This window comes from Festucalex cinctus, chromosome 13 (genome assembly GCF_051991245.1).
Source record: "Festucalex cinctus isolate MCC-2025b chromosome 13, RoL_Fcin_1.0, whole genome shotgun sequence".
Classification (NCBI taxonomy): Eukaryota; Metazoa; Chordata; class Actinopteri; order Syngnathiformes; family Syngnathidae; genus Festucalex; species Festucalex cinctus.
In genome coordinates this window covers 19216743-19235188 of record NC_135423.1, presented here as the reverse complement: position 1 = coordinate 19235188, position 18446 = coordinate 19216743, and the positions used below count along the sequence as shown (strand labels likewise).

General features: G+C 36.4%; 1 protein-coding gene across 1 annotated transcript in view; it reads left to right on the top strand.

The window, feature by feature from the left end:
* Positions 1–15989, top strand: part of rasa2 (RAS p21 protein activator 2) — a 32572-nt gene extending 16583 nt beyond the window's left edge. The window contains exons 6-24 of the mRNA XM_077540259.1: positions 3665–3748; positions 4187–4259; positions 4375–4451; positions 4875–4976; positions 7873–8026; positions 8236–8384; positions 8659–8773; positions 8908–8982; positions 9425–9548; positions 9888–9994; positions 10090–10173; positions 10324–10401; positions 10482–10555; positions 10785–10891; positions 11509–11591; positions 11718–11926; positions 12173–12276; positions 13633–13813; positions 13886–15989. Of these exons, the coding sequence (XP_077396385.1) occupies positions 3665–3748; positions 4187–4259; positions 4375–4451; positions 4875–4976; positions 7873–8026; positions 8236–8384; positions 8659–8773; positions 8908–8982; positions 9425–9548; positions 9888–9994; positions 10090–10173; positions 10324–10401; positions 10482–10555; positions 10785–10891; positions 11509–11591; positions 11718–11926; positions 12173–12276; positions 13633–13813; positions 13886–13916 (2011 nt within the window). The 3' untranslated portion in view covers positions 13917–15989. The remainder of the gene's footprint in view (positions 1–3664; positions 3749–4186; positions 4260–4374; positions 4452–4874; positions 4977–7872; positions 8027–8235; positions 8385–8658; positions 8774–8907; positions 8983–9424; positions 9549–9887; positions 9995–10089; positions 10174–10323; positions 10402–10481; positions 10556–10784; positions 10892–11508; positions 11592–11717; positions 11927–12172; positions 12277–13632; positions 13814–13885) is intronic.
* Positions 15990–18446: the final 2457 nt, after the last annotated feature.

Below are 18446 nucleotides of genomic sequence, written 5' to 3'. Positions count from 1 at the left end.
TTTATAGCTGTCAAAATCCTCGAGTAATCAATAATCAAATTAATCGAAAGCTATTTTAATAATCGAGTAATGGTTTGGAGCCATTTTTTTTTTATTTAAAATTGTCCAAATCCTCTGATTTCAGCATATCAAAAGTAAGTGTTCACTGATTTTTGTAGTCCTTCATGAAAGAATATTGATGATCTTTTGTGTTATAATCAAAATAAGACATTTTCAAACATCTTTTTTACTTTGGAAAAGAATGACTGAACTAGTAACATAGTATCCAGCCTCCCTTTTTAATATGAAGTACAAAATAAACACCAATTACAGTTAATAAACAGTAATCAGGAAAAAATGATTTAATGCTAAAATATATCGGATTAATCGATTGATAGATAATCGATTCTAAAGATATTCGATAGTGACTAATGTTAAGGCAGAGTATTAGATTCAGATCTTGTTTCGGACATCATATTTGACATGTGGTCATTAATATTGTGACTTATTGCTGTGTGTTAAAATTATATCAGAAAAATAATTATCTTTTTTTTTTAATTCAGTAATTGTGCTTTATGTTGTGTGGAGTCATATTTTTACTTATTCAAAACAACAGCAAAAGCCACAAATTCTGGTTTTGCTGATATTTACATTTGAATACAATACAATACAATCTTGAATAAAACAGTTAATGACATGATACGCCGACCTGTTCAGGGGCGAGGACTCACTAAAGGATGAGTAAGACTAACATCCGAGTGAGTAATGGTCAGACCTTGTTTAGTTCTTGCATGTTGTTTGCACTCCCCCTTTCATAATAGGAGAGCAGGGTAATGAGGAGGAAGTGATGGTGCCTGCGCAGGAAGCCTGCAAGCGCTGTGATTTTTTTTGTTTTGTAGCTGTCATTCTGTCTCACTCAGTCAGTTTATTTGGTTAAACTGTCACCTGCTCACTGTCACCTCTCCAATGCACATGCATTGATGACTACAACAGGTTTAAAATAAATGTGTTTGAGCTCATAAACCGCACGCATCTGCAAGTCATGCTGTCACAGTGTGACTAATCACTCGAGATGATCACAGCAGACAGTAGTGTGGTGGATTAAGAAATAGACAACGGAGACTTGGGGGAATATTATCATGGCACCAAGGAACATTGTGCACAAACAACCCGGCCTTCTCTCAACATGTCTTCTCCCTTCTGCCCTCACTTATTTTGTGAAGCGCTGAATTCATTCTTACTCCCCAGTGACCCCTGCTTAGCAGCCACATCCTGTTTAGGGTTCCTACAATGTCTGTTTGTTTTCACCGGCAACACCTTTGAAAGAAGTGACGGTCCCTGAGCAACATAAGTTATACATAAGGGCAAAGTGACACACTTAATTGGCAAACACACAACCACTTTTTCAATGCATGCTGTTATTTACATTCTGGGTATGCCTATACAAGAATTGTACTTTCATAAATATGCTGCTCATTTTAGTTGGTGGGTGGGGTGGAGGACTTTGTAAATCCTTATTTAAATACTTTGCAGTGACAAAAATTCAAAATCTAAAAATTACTACCATTTCGAAAAACAAAAAAAAGGAGGGAGGGGCTTTATTATAGAGTTGTTTATTGCTGTAGAGCCAAATGTGGGCTCAGTAGTAGGGATGTAACAATAAGGGCAATATTGTTAGATTAAAACTGCCACAATATATTGTCATCATGTCACGATATTAAAAGTAGGGCCCAACCGATTAACCGATTCAGCCGCAGATTATAATCGGTCGATTATTGGCCTTCAAACATCAGCCCAAAACAATCGGCCAATTGGCCGACTATTTTCCCCTTAAAACCGCCGTTATAGAAGAAAAACGAAGTTTCCGACGGCTGGGAAAGTAGTCGTATCCTGAATGCACAATTTTGCTTGCTAGCAATAGCAACTAACACGTGTGTAGCATATGTTATTCTTATGGCACTCACAAGACACTGAGGAACAGTGAATATTTATTATTTTAAGCAGAGAACCGCACTTACCCACTTCCAACTCGCAGAATGCAGGCAAGTCATTCTTCCTCATGTCAAGTACAATTACTGTGTCAGGGCAAAATTAAATCACCATGTAGCAACAAACTAGAAAGCACCACCAATAACCAATACAACAACTGAAATTAACTAACAGAATAATTAACACATAACATATATTTCAAGCACCCTTTCAATCTCCAGTGCCACAACGCATACTGGGAGAGCTTTCAAGCTCCCAGCGACGCTACATTCTGTTATCCCTAAGCGTCCTTTAAGCTGTTTAATGACACTGTAGTTTGAGTTAACTGTAAAACTAAATACACAACGTTAAGAATTACATCCACTGCATATTTAAGTTCAAAATATGCTTCGTTTTTAAAACATCACTAGCCTAGCGCTAACAGGAAGTTACCAAATGCTAACAGGAAATCGGCATCGACTTCGGGAGTGTTTTTCCTTCAAATAACGAATATCAACACACAAATTTTGTGGGAACACATATCCACAGGTTAGATAACACTACGCAAATGCACAAAGTGTTCCCAATGTGTGGAAAAACTAGTTATTTTAATAGAATTCAATCGCAACTTTCTTCTGTACTCACTTTAAGTTTGTAGCCCAATAGATGCACGGCACCACACTGCCCCCAAGAAGCTAAAACGTGTCAGAACAGTCAGTATTTGTTCTGCTTTTTTCAGTTGCTATTATATTAGTTTATTCTATTCTTCTTTCACTTTCTTATTGTTTTCATTTTGCCAATGTCCTTTCAAGTTATATTATATAATAAAGTTGATATTTCAAAGATTTAAAGACTTTCTTTTCTAAAAATCCAAGGATGCAGATTTTTTTGTTTTTTTTTATGTTTTAACACACATTTCCACATGACATGGCACGAAATACAATCCCCGAGATCCCAGGTTAGCCCAATAAGTCCCAAGACTTGTGAAAATAACACAAGATAAAAATATATATAAGAAAATGCCAATGCTTTATAGCAGTTGTAAACAAGTAAGTGGTTTTATTATTGACACAAATCTATACAATAACCTTGTCTACTTCATGATTTATTTAGTTTTTTTTTATTTGGACTTGTCATTCAAAGCAGATAATCTTAATAGCTAAAGTGTGTACATAAGTGGCACCCACTGAAAAAGGAATTGGAGAAGGGGTTAATTTTATCAATTATTATATATCATATTATATATTTTTAAATAATAGGCAGATTAATCGGTATTCTTCTCTGCCAATAATCGGTATCGGACTAAAAAAAAAATGCATATTGGTCGGGCCCTAATTAAAAGCAGCACATCTGTTCAAAAAGTCATTTTTGCAGTTCTAACACCCTCTGGTGGTTAGTTTTTTAGTGCAGTTTAATTTTCACAAGGCATGTTTTTGGCCCGTCTATGTTTAAAATCCACTCTATTGGTCAGATGAAAGGGAACATAATATGCTTGTGAAGCAAGTCAATATGTGGAGGAACTCAATGAGTGCTTGCATTAGCAAGCTAAGTGCCTCAATATTAAGTGTCATTAGAGATTGTAGGTGGTTTCATGTTGTGTCATATAGCATCTTTTTGACTGTAACTTGTGTTGACAGAGTCAATAACCAATGTCATTTTGTTTTTAGTTGTATAATTGTTTACGTTTGTCCCTTCATTTTCTTTGTGACATCTGCAGAATAATAGAGTGCCAGGGACTGCCACTAATCAGTGGGCAGATCTGTGACCCGTATGCTACCGTGTCACTAGTTGGGCCTGCCAGGTAACTTTTTATAAAAATGTTTTCGTTCACAATTTTCAAACTTCACAATTTTCAAACAATTTTCAATTTTCAAGTTCTGCGTGGTCTTAATCACATGACATGCTTTTGTCAAAAATACTCCAAGAGTAGTGCAATTTAATTTTCATCCGGGATGTTTTGGCCTTCTATGTTTAAAATCTATGCTAATTGTCAGATGAAGGGGGACCTAATTTGCTTGTGAAGCAAATCAGTGTGTGCTTGCATTAGCAAGTAAGTGCCTCAGTATTGTTATTAGAGGTTGTCGGTGGTTTATATGCATTACTGTTATGTACAAAAGCACAATATTGTGCTTTTTTTTTTAGTATGAGCTCTTTTTTTTTTTTTTTTTTTTTTTTTTTTTTTTGCAATATTGTGATCTTTTTTAAATATCGCCCCCCTTTTTTAAACTTATCTCTTCAGGTCTGACCAAAAGAAAACAAAAGTCAAGAAGAAAACCAGCAACCCTCTTTTTGAAGAGACTTTCTCCTTTGAGGTAAATTTGGAAAAATTTCAAACCCAATGCATATACAGTATGTGATGTGATGTTCCACTTACTCATTCAACAAATTAAACATTGTAAGTTTAATAAATGAGATTTTAATCTCCAGGTTACACGGTCCAGCAGTTACAACAAGAAATCACATTTCCAAGTGGAGGAAGAAGACATCGAAAAGCTAGAGATCAAGTTAGTGCATATTTAGCTTAGCTTTTTATTATTTTTATTTTTCAAATTTTAAAAGTGTTCCTTTTTACATTGCAAAAAGTACTGAAGTCCAAAAAAACAAATTTGCATCGCGCATGTACTGTGCTGATAGAGAGCCTTGGTTTCTGGTTAAGGATATGTGGGCCTTCAATCCGAATGGACCCATAGCACACGGGGTAAGACTAGACTAATTCCAAGGTAAAACTTCATGCATGCTTTTGAGATTTGGATTTGAAGTGGTACTGTTGCATGGTTATTTGATTGGCTTTTATAAATCAATACAAAAAGCACTGTTAAAAGCGCCATTTCATATTTTTGAGGCTTTTGAATTGTTGAGTTTTTGACTCGTTGGTTGTGTCTGGGATGATCTTCCATACTGTTAACTTGCACCTCATACCGTTGCAGAGTCGATTTGTGGAATAATGAGAATCTGGCACAAGATGTCTTTCTGGGGGAAACACGGGTGTCTGTCAAGATCCTGAGAAATAATCACATCCATAAAGCTTGGTAAGGACACCACAGAACAAAAGTCTTGTACACGTTAAAGGCTAATGTTGTTTTTAGATTCCATTTTATAATGATTTGAACAGTAGTTGTAGTAATTAATACAAACACCGCTGTAAGCAAAAGCGTCAGAGAGGTTTTTTAAAAATGCTGTCACACATGCTGCCTTGAATACAATTGAATGGAAGGGTAAGGCTGTTTTGTTTTACCATGCCCACAGTATTTATTATTATAGTGTTACCATAGACAACATTTACAGTACATGGAGTGCACAGCATAAATGAGTACACCCCAACAGGTTTGCAAGAACACCTTTAGTTTCCTGTCAGAATGAACGTTTTCTATGGGATACTAGACTACAAAATAACGTGGGCCATTGATTGCAAACAAGATTTGTTAATTAGTACCCACAAAAAAGTATTATTTTTTTTTAAATTAAATTCATGAAAGTAAATTTTGCACAAATAAGTAGACCCTGAGAAAAAGAATGACAACTTGTTAATTCCAGGCCTAGCAGACATGTTGCTATCCATAACAGTCTGGAGGTTATAGAAAATAGTAGTAGTCGTTTTTGTTGTGGGATGCATTACATTTTTACATTAGTTAATTTGATTAAACTGAAGATTTTGTAATCTATACATTCTATTACAACCTTACTTTCATGTGAGTTAAGAGCATAATCTACAGGAAATATTTTTGTCAAAATTTTGGAAATTGTTCTTATGTTCATTTAGATATTGAATAAAATCTATATATTTTTTTTAAAGGGGGTGTACTCATATGCTGAGCTTTTTATGTACAGTATAGACGCCATCTTGAAAGTGGAGCGGTATGTAAAGATGCCTAATTTATTTTCTCCTTGGAGAGCATCATCAAGTAAGAACTCACGGAATTAAGACTGAACCATTACTTTGGATTGTATTATGTCATTGAAACACCATTTTATGAATGTAATTTTCTGATTTTTATAGCTAATACAATGACTTCATCCTGGCATATCACACAAAAAGGGCCTGCAGCTGAAATATAAAACAAAGAATTTTCTCGTTTTTTTTCTCTCTCTCTTTCTTTCTTTTTTTTTCTCTGTATGATACGGGATCAAATGAGTAATGTGTCCCTCCTCATTTGCCATGCTGTGCATGAGCCAGTGTCCTCATTTGGCTCTTTACAAATCTGTATTTTACAGACATGTCTGTAAATTCTATTACACAGTGACACGCAAAAGAAAAAAATCAAATATGCCTGCTCACTGAACATTATTTTCAGTAAGGCCGTTGCAGAGTGGACTGGCCATCAATTAAAAAAAATAACAACCAGCATGGTTTATTTATATATTTTTTATTTCTTAGGGATAAAGAGAACAACACTGAGGAAAAAACGTATTTCGAGAGCTACGTACCTCTAGTGGTGGGGCACAAGCATGTTGGTGGATGAGTATGGTCAATGCAAATTAGGGAAATTGAAATTAGACACAGTAATCTATTAGAATGTGAATTATACACATTTTGTTTTTACGGTGTTAAATATTTTACTTTATTTGTGAAAAGTAATCAGTTCAACTGAATTGTTCAATCATTCAACCCAAGGGTCAGTAAATTTTATAGTACTTACAGAGCAGTCACAGTTTTTCAAATGAATAGAATATAGAAACACAAACCTAAAGTTAATGAAATAAAAATATCAAACCTGGAATGACTGCATGTTTTTAACAGATGGCAGCCAAATGAGTGATTTGTAGCACACAGACAGGATTTTAATCACGTTATTTTATACCATACCACTTAAATACTATTATGAGTATCTGATATCAAATGTATGGAGCATTGCAGAGTTATTCCCCTGCAAATGAGATTTTACTGTAATATTCATTCATGCTAACTTTAACTTATCTAACACAGTCTTGGACAGTTCAAGCATGAAAGTTGACTGCAGGCGGGGTACTTCTTACAACAGGCTTCCTGTATCACAAAGTATCATTTATTAGACACGTGATGTTTTGACTGTTAGATCATAATGTGTAAATCATATTGCATAATAATACAATAATATCATACAATCTACACGTGGTCAAGTGTGATAAATCCAGTTAATCATACAGTCTCAGTTCTTTACCTGTTTTTTTAGGTCTGTCTTCAACAAATCTTTTTTACAATCGATTATCCGATTGATTATTCTGTTCATTATTCAGGTAATCGCTAAGAAGCAAATCTCATGCTTTGCTCCCCATAAAGTCATGATGGGACTTGCTGAGAGGAGGCTTTAGTCTGTTTTATTGCAAGTTTACTTAAAAAGCACCCACGTAAACTGCACTTTGTGAGAAGCATGGGCACTCACACAAACATCATTTGCAAAATGAAGGTCAAGGTTTATTTATATAGCACATTTAAAAATACAGTAAACGCTGCCCAGACTGCTGCACGTTAAAGACAACATTATGAAAAAACACAATATAGGTGGAAAAAATACTAATATAATCCCAAACTACATGTTGTTGATATTCGTGCTAGGAAATCACCACTGACTTAGGGATGAAGTCTGTCTGCAACAATTGTTCATGCAGTAAACACGGAACACAGGCTAAATTGTTCGCAGCATCACAAATATGTTTTTTTGTTTTTTTTTAACGTTATTAGAGTTTCGAGGCAGAATTTTTTGTGTTTAACTGTTTTTGTGGTTGACTTAATCTGAGTCAGCTGACTTTGTTTTTTCCCAGCCACACTGTTTTTCTAAATAGCAGTATTCGTTTTTTTTTTTAATTAATTTATTTATTTTTGTCTTTCTGCCAGTCTCTATTCTGTGACGTTATGTATCAACACGAGACTTCTGAACTGTTGTCCCACCACGTACGATATGTGATTTGATGACTGGTAATAAACAAAATATCTGTGGTTTGTGTTAGGTATCTTCTTCAACCTAAAGGGAACGGAAGCAAGTCCAAATTTGATGATTTGGGATCCTTGCGGTTAAAGCTAGCCTACGTAGAAGACACAGTGCTGCCATCTGCCTGCTACATACCACTCTGCAACTTGCTGCTCAAATCTCCAGATGTGAAGGTAGGTAGGATAATGTAAAGGCTTAGAATTTTTTTTTGTGTGAAATGTTTTTGTGCTTCAACTTGCCTTTTTTGCCGTGATACAATCACCGTTTTGTTTGTTTGAATTTCATGAAATATGTTATCTTCAATTCTCTCTCCCAGAGACACCCCCATACAGTCAAGTCAGTTTTTATTCACCCCCGTCACATTCTTCTCTTCCTCTTTCAGCCCATCTCAGCATCAGCAGCACACATCCTGGGGGACATTTGCAGAGAGCGATACGAGGCCGTTCTGCCCATGGTTCGACTGCTGCTGCATCATAATCGCTTTGTGCCTTTTGTTTCTGCTGTGGCAGCATTGGAGTTGGAAAACACTCAGTGAGAACTTTGCATACTTTTAGTGGCTGGCTATTAGCGTCCATGACAAATGTTGCTGCAATTTGTACTACCTAATTTAATAACCGTTGTTCCCTACAAGATACAGTATCTTTTAGCACCTTTCTAGGTGCTTTAGACCTTCAAAGGAAATTCTGGGTTGAGTTTTTGAATGTTTCATTTGTCCAGATTAATTCATTAATCAAAAAAAAAATCTGGCTATGTTTATACTTGTATACTATGTAACAAACAATGTGAAAACTCTTTGTCTATACAGGGAGGCAAACACTATCTTCCGTGGCAACTCACTGGCAACACGCTGCATTGATGACATGATGAAGATTGTTGGAAAAAATTACCTTGCCGTTACGTTGAAGCCTGTAATAGATGAGGTACACACACAACGTTGATATTTAATTCTTAATTCTTAAACTGCAAGTTAAAAACGGCCGTGGTGCTTAGAACAATACATTTTATTTCACCATTTTTGTCAAAATGTTTGAAATAGTTCTCTTTCCTGTCATAGATCTGTGAGTCCAATAAAACGTGTGAGATTGACCCCAATAAACTAAAAGAAGGAGACAATGTGGAGGTCAACAAGGTAAATACTTGTCTAACAGATTTGTGGCTTTTGTGGTATTTATTTGCTACGAACATGTATTAGTTCAAAGCTACAAACAAGACAAACAGTTAAAAAAAAATAAAAATGTGGACATATGGTACCCCTCACCTTATGGTGGAGGGGTTTGTGTGTCCCAAATACAAAGTTTTTCTGGGTCCTGTAGGTGTGACAAAGCATGGTTCAAAGGGCCCCTATGATGATTACATCTATTGGAAAATGTTTTTCTTTGCTGATATTTGGTGCACCAGCCCAAATATTTGGTGACAATTCAAAGCATCTTTAAGGGACATCTAACTTGTGTACATTTACAGTTGTGCTCATAAGTTTACATACCACAAGGGTATGTACAATTTCAAGCACAACTGTACCACTCACTATCATATGTTTACAAAATCAGACAAATGTGTTATTCTTTCTGCAGGAGAACCTACAGGTTTATGTCCAGAAAGTCTTCTCCTCGATCACTCAGTCTAACGCCAACTGCCCTCCATTAATGTGTGCCGTCTTCAGGTCATTGAGATACTTAGCCTGCAAGCGTTTTCCAGGTAAATATACTCTGTTTGTCATGAAACCCTTCTTGCATAGCTTATTTTTGGCAAATCAGAATGTAATTACAGAAAATGGATCTGACATGTTCAGTTTCCCAGGCTGTGCCTGTTCAGTTGACAAACATGGTAGTTTGATGATACTGGTTGCAATTAACAACAAGCAAAATAAGTTGTAATTGTAATGTTTATTTGTAAGAAATAAAACACGTTTAACTTTGACAACACTCCCAAGACTAAAGTTTAGCTCTACATTGTGTCAAGCTCAAGAAATATTTAATAATGCAATTCAGATGATTTCATTAACTTGTTTTGGACACTCGTGCTGTCTCTCACCAGCTGACCCTCATGTCCAGTACTCGGCCGTGAGCAGCTTTGTGTTCTTGCGCTTCTTTGCTGTTGCAGTTTTTTCACCGCACACTTTCCAGCTCCGCTCACATCATCCTGTAAGTTCACAGTATCAGTAATGTAAATGGGTGGACTAAAAATACTAAGATACTTTTTTTTTTTTTTTTTTGCCACAAATGTTGTTTAATTCTAGGATCCTGAGATTACTCGTACGCTCACTCTCATCTCAAAAACCATCCAGACTCTGGGCAGCTGGGGCAGTTTGTCAAAAAAATTGGTAAGAGACATTGTTCTATTGTATTTACTAGAATTGGTGATGAAAACAAAACACTCATTTAAAATGGCAAAAATTGGAATAATATATTTTAGTACACAGTATATTTTTTGATTGCATTATCACAATGATGTTCTTATCCCTCCCGTTCAGTCTAGTTTCAAAGAATCGTACATGTATGACTTCTTCAAATCATTCCAAGAAGATAAGTGCATTGAAAAAGTAAAAAAGGTATTTTTCCAATACATTTGGTCCTCTTATACTTCTTATTACTAGTTAAAGAACTATATTTTGTTCTTGTCTGCCTGTAGTTTCTTGATGAAATATCTTCAAACGTCAGCAAAGAGTCAAGTGGCTTGGAAAACGCAGTGGTTCTGAAGGAGGGGTGAGTGAGCCAGGCAGTCTGACCGGAGCTAGTTTTGTCATCATTGTTTATTTAAACAACTTTTATAAATATTAATAACATTTCAAAATGTATTCTAGTTTATAGTGTGTAGACTTTGCAAATAAATTGACATATCCTGTGAATTTGGAAGTGTAGTTATATTCACAGTAAAAGGAAGTAGCATAAGTAGGTGAATTGAAAGTGAAAGTTCATGCCGGTCACTCTTTAGGGAAGTACAAAAACGGGCCCAGGGGAGAAAACGTCTTGGCAAGAAAAACTTCAAAAAGCGTTGGCTTCGAGTGACAAACAGAGAACTTTCCTACCACAAACATAAAGGTAAGAGTTGTATATTCTCATGTCGACACCAACACAACATTTTATGAGGCTTTTTATAGCAAATTCTCTGCTAAAATCTGGACCAAAATTGCTAAGTGTCTTTGTTTTAGTAACTTTTCACGTTACCAAACCCATTTAAAAAAAAAAAAAAAAAAGAAAGTCAACTGTAGTTAACCAAACTATTTCCTTAATTTGTGATTTCAAAACTAGTCATCCATCTATTTGTTGAGTATCTAATAAAAGTTGACCATAGTTAGGTTCATAGGTTCACAATCGTAATGGCCCCCTGAGACAAATAAAATTGTGATGAGGCCCTTGACAAAAAATGGCTAGTTCGTCATCATCACATATTGAGTAGTGTTTTATCAGAGGGTTGTTCTTAGTGTTACCATTAGATGGCATCAAATTAGGCTTTAATATCTGAGCCAGTGGGGTGTCGGCTTTAAATAAAAAAAGGCCCCCCAAAAAAAACCATAACTTGCTATAAGCTTTTTGGTAAAAATACAATTTGAGGCTTTAATTTTTTTTATGTATTTTTTTGCTTTAATTGGGCAGCTACATGGAGGTAGAAACAAATGTGACCTATTTTTCCCCTGACAATGAATTCTGCTTCTCAGGAAAAGAGGCCGTCTGTATCATCAATGTGAAAAATATCCAGGCAGTGGAGAAACTTGACGAAAGTGCCTTTAACCGTAAAAATGTAAGCCAGTTGCCTTCTGACCCATATTTGCTTCACAAGTGACAGTTCCTTAAAAAGAAGAATGAAGAATTCTTTTATTTTATTTTACCAGTGTGATTCAGAATGGAAATGTTCCTGTTGTGTCAGATGTTTCAGGTAGTTCATGCAGAGAAGCAACTGTACGTGCAGGCAAGCAATTGTGTGGAAGCCTGTGAGTGGCTGGATGTCCTAGGCCAAGTCAGTCGCTGTAACGAAGGCCGCTTGGCCAATTTTCATCCATCCAACTACAGTGGCGGCTCCTGGCAATGCTGTAAAAGCCAAAGCAGCAGCTCACCAGGCTGCAAGCCGTGCACCATGTGAGTCTTTCGCCACTTCTCCACACACTAGCCTGTATTTTGTTGTTTACGCCATTTAGATCAAAGACACTAAGGAAAAATGTTCATGATTGTTACGTTTTTGTTTTGAGATACCCAAGTGAAAAATACCCACAAAATGCATCAGATTCGAACGTCCAATGATGGCAAATGGTTCACTCTTGTCAACAAGTCTCAGTACTACTGTTTCTCATATCATCATGTCTCTCAATTCGACCTCTGTTTCAGTACCCTGCAAGCCAACCTGCAGCTGGACATCGACTGTGATCGGGAAACTGAAAGGATTTTCAGTCTCCTCTCTGCAAATGACAGCAAGCTGCAAAACATGGAGGGTTGGTGTCTAAGCTTATTGAAACAATTCAGTCTTCAACCTTAAACATTTCTTGACAATAATGTTTTATGTGACCTCACTAGTCTCAACATGATATTCTGACTAATATTACATTTGTGGAACATGCGTTTTGAAGCAAAATCCATCAGTTTTTCTCCATCTCAGGCCATTTTGCTACTTGCTGTCGACTGAAGATGACATCACAGTTGCTCAGGCAACGGCCAATCACAGCGCACCTGTTTTCTAAAGCTGAGCTGTGATTGGTTGTTACTTCAGACTTGAGCAATTGTGATGTCATTTTCACTCGACAGCAAGTGACAAAATGGCCGCCTTCTAATATTGATAAAAACTGCTGGATTTTGCTACCTAACTCATATTCTACTAACATAATATTAACCAGAATACCATATTAGACTAGTGGGGCTACACAGAACATATTATTGTCAAGAATTTTTCAGGGGGTTGACTTCCCCTTTTAACTCATTCACTGTCTTTGACAAGTATACTTGTCATTGTATTTTTTAGAGCGGTGCTAAATGGGGGCGAATCTGATTATGCTCCACTGTAAATATCAAACTTGGAAACAACTTTACTGATGCCCAACCACCGGTAGATGACATCATTGCCCCATTTTATACGAAATAAACACAGTTTCAGAGTCCATGGGAGAAATGGCTATATTTTGACAAACCTACATTTTTCTACTGTCAATTATAAAAGAACGGGACGGGGCAAAAAGTATGGAGTCTATTCTGTTATTTGGTAGATTCGGTTTATGTATTATTGAATGTAATATCACGTGAGTATTGAAAATTTTTAATTTTTCTAAAATGACTGGCAGTGAATGAGTTTTTAATAAACTAATAAGCTAATAATGTCTTTTACAACAATCATTTTAGGACATTATTGCCAGCATATAAGGCATCAAAATTATGGTGGATCTAGTAGGTTTATAATGATGGTGGGCCTCCTAATTAATAGTGGTGGAGTAAGCAAGTCGAAAGGACGGTAGCTCCTTGTGTGACATCAACTGTCAATCATGGGGAGTGTGACGGTCTAAGACTCTTATTGATGTTGAGCTGTAAAACATGGATTGGCCAGTACAGTCTCCAGACTTTAAAACCCTTTGAGCTGCTTTTTGGATGAACTGAACAGAAGCATGAAAGCAAAGTGACACACATTTACAGTATGAGAAGCTATTATGTATGTATACGATGAAAATTAGTTTGACACCACTGCAGTCTATATATTTTATATCTAAAGTAAACGTATGTGCCATTTGAAGTGCACGGTCAAATCTTTGGACAGCAGAATACTCTACAAGTGCATTACACGACATTGTGTGTCCACTACTTAGATGCGTGTGCCAGTTTGGCAGTTTACCAGGGCCCCCAGCGAGAGCAGGAGGAATACTCCAAGTTTACCATTCAGGAACCCAAAGAGACCTTTCAGACTCTCAAACAGCTCCGAAACATTATGGTCGAGCTTCAGCGGCAGCATGAGATCCGAAGCGACGCCACGGCGCAGTATGGCAGTTTGTGAGTGATTGCCGCTTGGCTGCGCTGCTTCAAGACAATCAACACTTTTTAAAGTCTGTTTATTTTTTTCAGAGACAACCCAATAGTGGGAAAAACCTCCTAGGCGAGCCGGGCCTGTACACCAGCGAGAAGGCACCAGTGGGACAGGTCGGGTGGCTGTTTTTCAGGACTCCCAGTGAAGGAAGCCCAACTTGTGTCCCGAAGGAGGAGGAGCTTTGACTCCCAGTCCACGTTGCAGCTTGACGCCCTAAAAACAGCAAGTTACCTTGTTCTCCACCCTCTTTGTTTTTTTTGGTGTCAGCATCTTTTATGTCGCCTTGTAGTTCTTTTATAAAGAGCCCCCTTCATAGTTCCTGTCCACAGCTGTGTGAGTAGGCTGCTATTTGAATGTATTCACTCAGTTTGAGATGAACGGCGGTGAGGATGGGCCTTTCCAAAAACACTATGATGTTTCAGCATCTTTCCACCTCTGAACAAATGTGTACATTTTCCAAGGTACGGAGGGAAAAAGCCAATCTGCCTTTTTAGGATGTTCTTTGGCATGCACACATGCTGAGGGAATCAATAATGCAAAAGCACTTTAATATTTCTCCAAATGAGAAACTGATTACTAGATACTTGGTGTATCAGCGTTCCCCATTTTGATCAGTTCCATGATCCTGATTTTTGTGTTTTCAACCCTGTATAGTAACATTTATAACTGGTTGATTTTATATTTTTCTTGACCAAAGACAATTTCATACCTTTGACTTGAAAAACAAAATTAATGTATTTTGAATACAACTATTTTAAAAGTGGAAATAAATGTTATATCTATATATTTGTGTGACATATATGTTTTTAATTACATATCCTTTACTTTTTCATGACCTGTGGCAGGCAGATAGCATGGACGTGATTCTTTTTTTTTCTTTTTTTTTTTCCTTTTTCTTTTTTATTTACGCCCGTTTGTGGCTCTTGTGGTACGAGAGCACAAGTATCTCAACACATGATGAAGGAAATCCAAACACTTTTGAACATGACCGCAGACAATCTTTGTAATGAACACATTTCTTTCGAGCACCAGTGGAATGATCTGTTGACGTTACTGCTGCAGCGTCACTGCCACAACAGACAAAAATCCACAAAGCAACCAAAATCCTGACATTTGTAAGCACATCATTTTTTCCTAAACGAATTGGTGCCAGTGAAATAAGGCTCAACTTTCCGCTATCTTTTTATACAGTCATTCTCCTAATACAGTTGTCAGCAGCATCAGTGATGCAACTTATTCTTTTATGGTCTGGCACACATGAAACAATGTTGAAAAGATTAAACTTGAATTTGTTTTTGAAAGTGAGACAAAATGGGATAAACTTTTTTTCCATTTTATTTTTGTAGGTTTATTGTAAGTCACTTGTTTTGGTTATGTCTTTTATATTTAATGCAAAAAGCTTGTATGCCCATTGACTTTTTTTTTTTCTTTTCTTTTTTTTTTTAAATAATTCTCTTGATGTCATGTGTTGCTCTGCTGGTAGAACACCTTGCTGACTCTTTTTTTTCTTTTTTTTTTCTTTTTTTTTTAAGACTTAACTATTGAGATGTAACATTTCAAACTCAGTCACTGTATTATTGCACATGAACGCCTGTGTAGTTTTAAGAAGGGACCATAATCTAGTGTGCGCATTTGTAAAACACCGGAAAATTTGTGTGCTTCTATTCTGTTCCTGCATAACAATATGAGGTACCATCTGATTTTAAAAGAATGTCTGTCCCTTTCATGTTGAGGTCAGTGTGTGGATACAATAGAGCAACTGCCATTTTTGCCATATTCATAGCAATATTGACGAATTAAAATGAAAAAAATATGAACTGGCAAAATAAATCCAGATGTGAGTTAATGTTCACATCTGCTATGAGAGACAAAACAAGATCCAGTTCCATTTGTGACAGAACAAACAAAAAAAAAAAGATTTTAAAGCACTATTGATGGGATTTAAGAGAATACTGCTATTAAATATGTTGAATTCCTTTGTGCCATTTGTTTGTTAGATGTAGTTCATTTCTCAAAGGCACATCTCATTGGCTTATGAATGTCTCCATAAATGTCCCTTTTTATACACAAATGTTTTATTTTCTTTACTTGGTCTTTTTGTGTCAGTTTAAACAAATGTACAATAAAGTTTCTGCCAAAGTTTCTGCTTCTTGTGGAACATGACCAGACAGACATCGACAATATTGTCGTAGTTTGTGACGTGTTTGTATGATGTATTCAGTTTGTCTGGCAGGGTTCATTTCTTTTGAATTGAAAAAAAAAAAAAAAAAACTTTGGAACAAGTCATCAATAGTTGTCAGCTCATCTTATTGTGTCGAACTAATTAATCCATCCTGAAGACTGAGCCAGTTTAGGAATAAATCATACCACTATCACCAATTAATTTATAAGCCATCTGTTTTTATTTTTGTTTTTGGTGGCATTAACTCACTTCGTCTTTTATTGCACACGCTTCAAAATGTCTGAAATGCTAAAGAGTTCCGTCAGCACTTTCAACAACAGTGAAACCCAGAAGTCAAACACAATCGCTTCTTTGACACTGTTTGGCTTGCAAGTTGTTTAGTACATTGTGGTTAATGGTATGCACTGCTTATTAAATTGAGTAAGTCAACACACTTTGATGTGAAACTTTTTTGAAAACCATGCTTTCACACCTACACTGAAGTTTGTTTTGTGTATATGGGGCAGCGTGGCTGTTTTCCCCCAGAGAATCATAAACGCCAGAACTGCCACTAACATCTGACTAAAACAGTGTGACTGTGTTCATGGTGACATGATGAGATCCCTCAACAAGAACCAGTAATCTGATCTACTTGATTTCAAGTGTTACGTACATTTAATGTCAAGAGGTTTTTGTTTTGTTTTTTAGAAAGATTTTTAAACAATAGTTTCAATTATTCTGGATAATTTTATGCAATCTAAGATTCTTGGGGAGAAAATCTGCTTCTTTTCTAGGAGGTAATTTAGAAATTATCAAATGTTCCTTTTCTCTATAGCCACTTCTTTCACAACAATCAGACATCTGACTCACAAGGAGACAATTTAAATCTTGTGGTCTTATTCACACAATTTTGTCTCACTTCCCGCAGAGACAACATCTACTTGCGGGTATAACTTATTACTTGAGATTCATTTGATAATACTGTATGGTGGTTTAGTCCAACCTCAAACAAAACGTATTCAACATATATTCCAATTTTCATATTTAATTGAATTAATTGTTTTTAACATGCGCAGAGCCAAATCTGCTTTAGCTGTGTTTCCAGTTGAACTGACTCAAATTTTTACCAACTATACTCTATGAGAATTGTTGAACCAACTGAAGTCTAAAAAGAGAATTTTTCATGTTTTGGTTCCATGTGGTTAGGTTTTGTTTGGTTTTAGTTGTTTGTAGTGTTTTGTCCTGAGTTCTCCCCGTGTGTCGTTATCGTTAACCTTGTCCACCTGCGTGTGTCTTCCCTTCCCAGTATGTGTGACCTAATTAGTGCCCTCTGCCTGCTGTGTTTCCCAGCTATGTCTTGTTAGTGCGTCGTTAGTGTTGTATTTAGTTAATGGGGTTTGTTCACGTGTCGTGGTAGCATTGTTTTGTCCTGGTGTGAGGTGTTGTGCTTAGTTAGTAAAGTTTGCTAGCGAGTCAAGTTTCACTACGTCTGGTCAAATTTCTCCCTCCCCTCCAAGCCAAGTGTGTCCAGCCAAGTCAGTCCACGTCATGCCCAGTCTGCTCACGTTCCGTCCCGTCATGTCCGTCACCATCTTTGTCGTCAATAAAGTTCCTCACGTCGCCCTTCCTGTCTGTCTCCCTGCCTTCTTTCTCCACCTTTGGGTCCATCCACCACATCCATACTCCACATATAACAGAATTGTTGACCAACTTACTTTTAAATTACCTCAAGCAGTAACACACGATTGAATGAAGTTAATCCAAGTCAATATATTAAGTTTAATGAACTCAAGTGATGACTCAACTTAATGACCTCATAATTAATTAAACTGAATATATTGACTTGGATTAACTTAATTCAATCGCGTGTTACTGCTTGAGGCAATTTAATTAAGTTGGTCAACAATTCTCTATTTAGAGTGTATTTCTCACTATGTCTCAATCCATTGTCTCGAACTCTCCTCTGTTTAAATTCAAACCTAAAAAGGAGCATCACACATCATTTGATATGGTTATAATTGTGAATTGTTAACAGAGGAAAACATGCACTGTCAGTACACATTATCTTTTTGTTTTCCATCTGCATTATGTAACAGCGTTACAAATGTTTCTTAAAATGTATGGAAAAAGAAACAAAACAAAAGAAGAGATTGTGATTACACCACAATGAAATCATTTTTATCAAGCAGCGTTGAATGCTCTAAAGGTCATCCATCTCGCTATTTTCTCTACTGCTTGTCCTCATTAATGTTGTGGGTAAACTGTAGTCTAGCTGTGTCCAAATTTTTTCCTTCAAGGGCTGCCAGAAAAAGTGAAAGATGTTAAGGTCATTTTGACATTGTTGGTCAACTTTATTTAACACACTAAAACCAATCAAGCAATTATGTATTACAGTTATTTTAGCATTTTGTTGTTGTTTTTGTTGTGAATTTTTAACA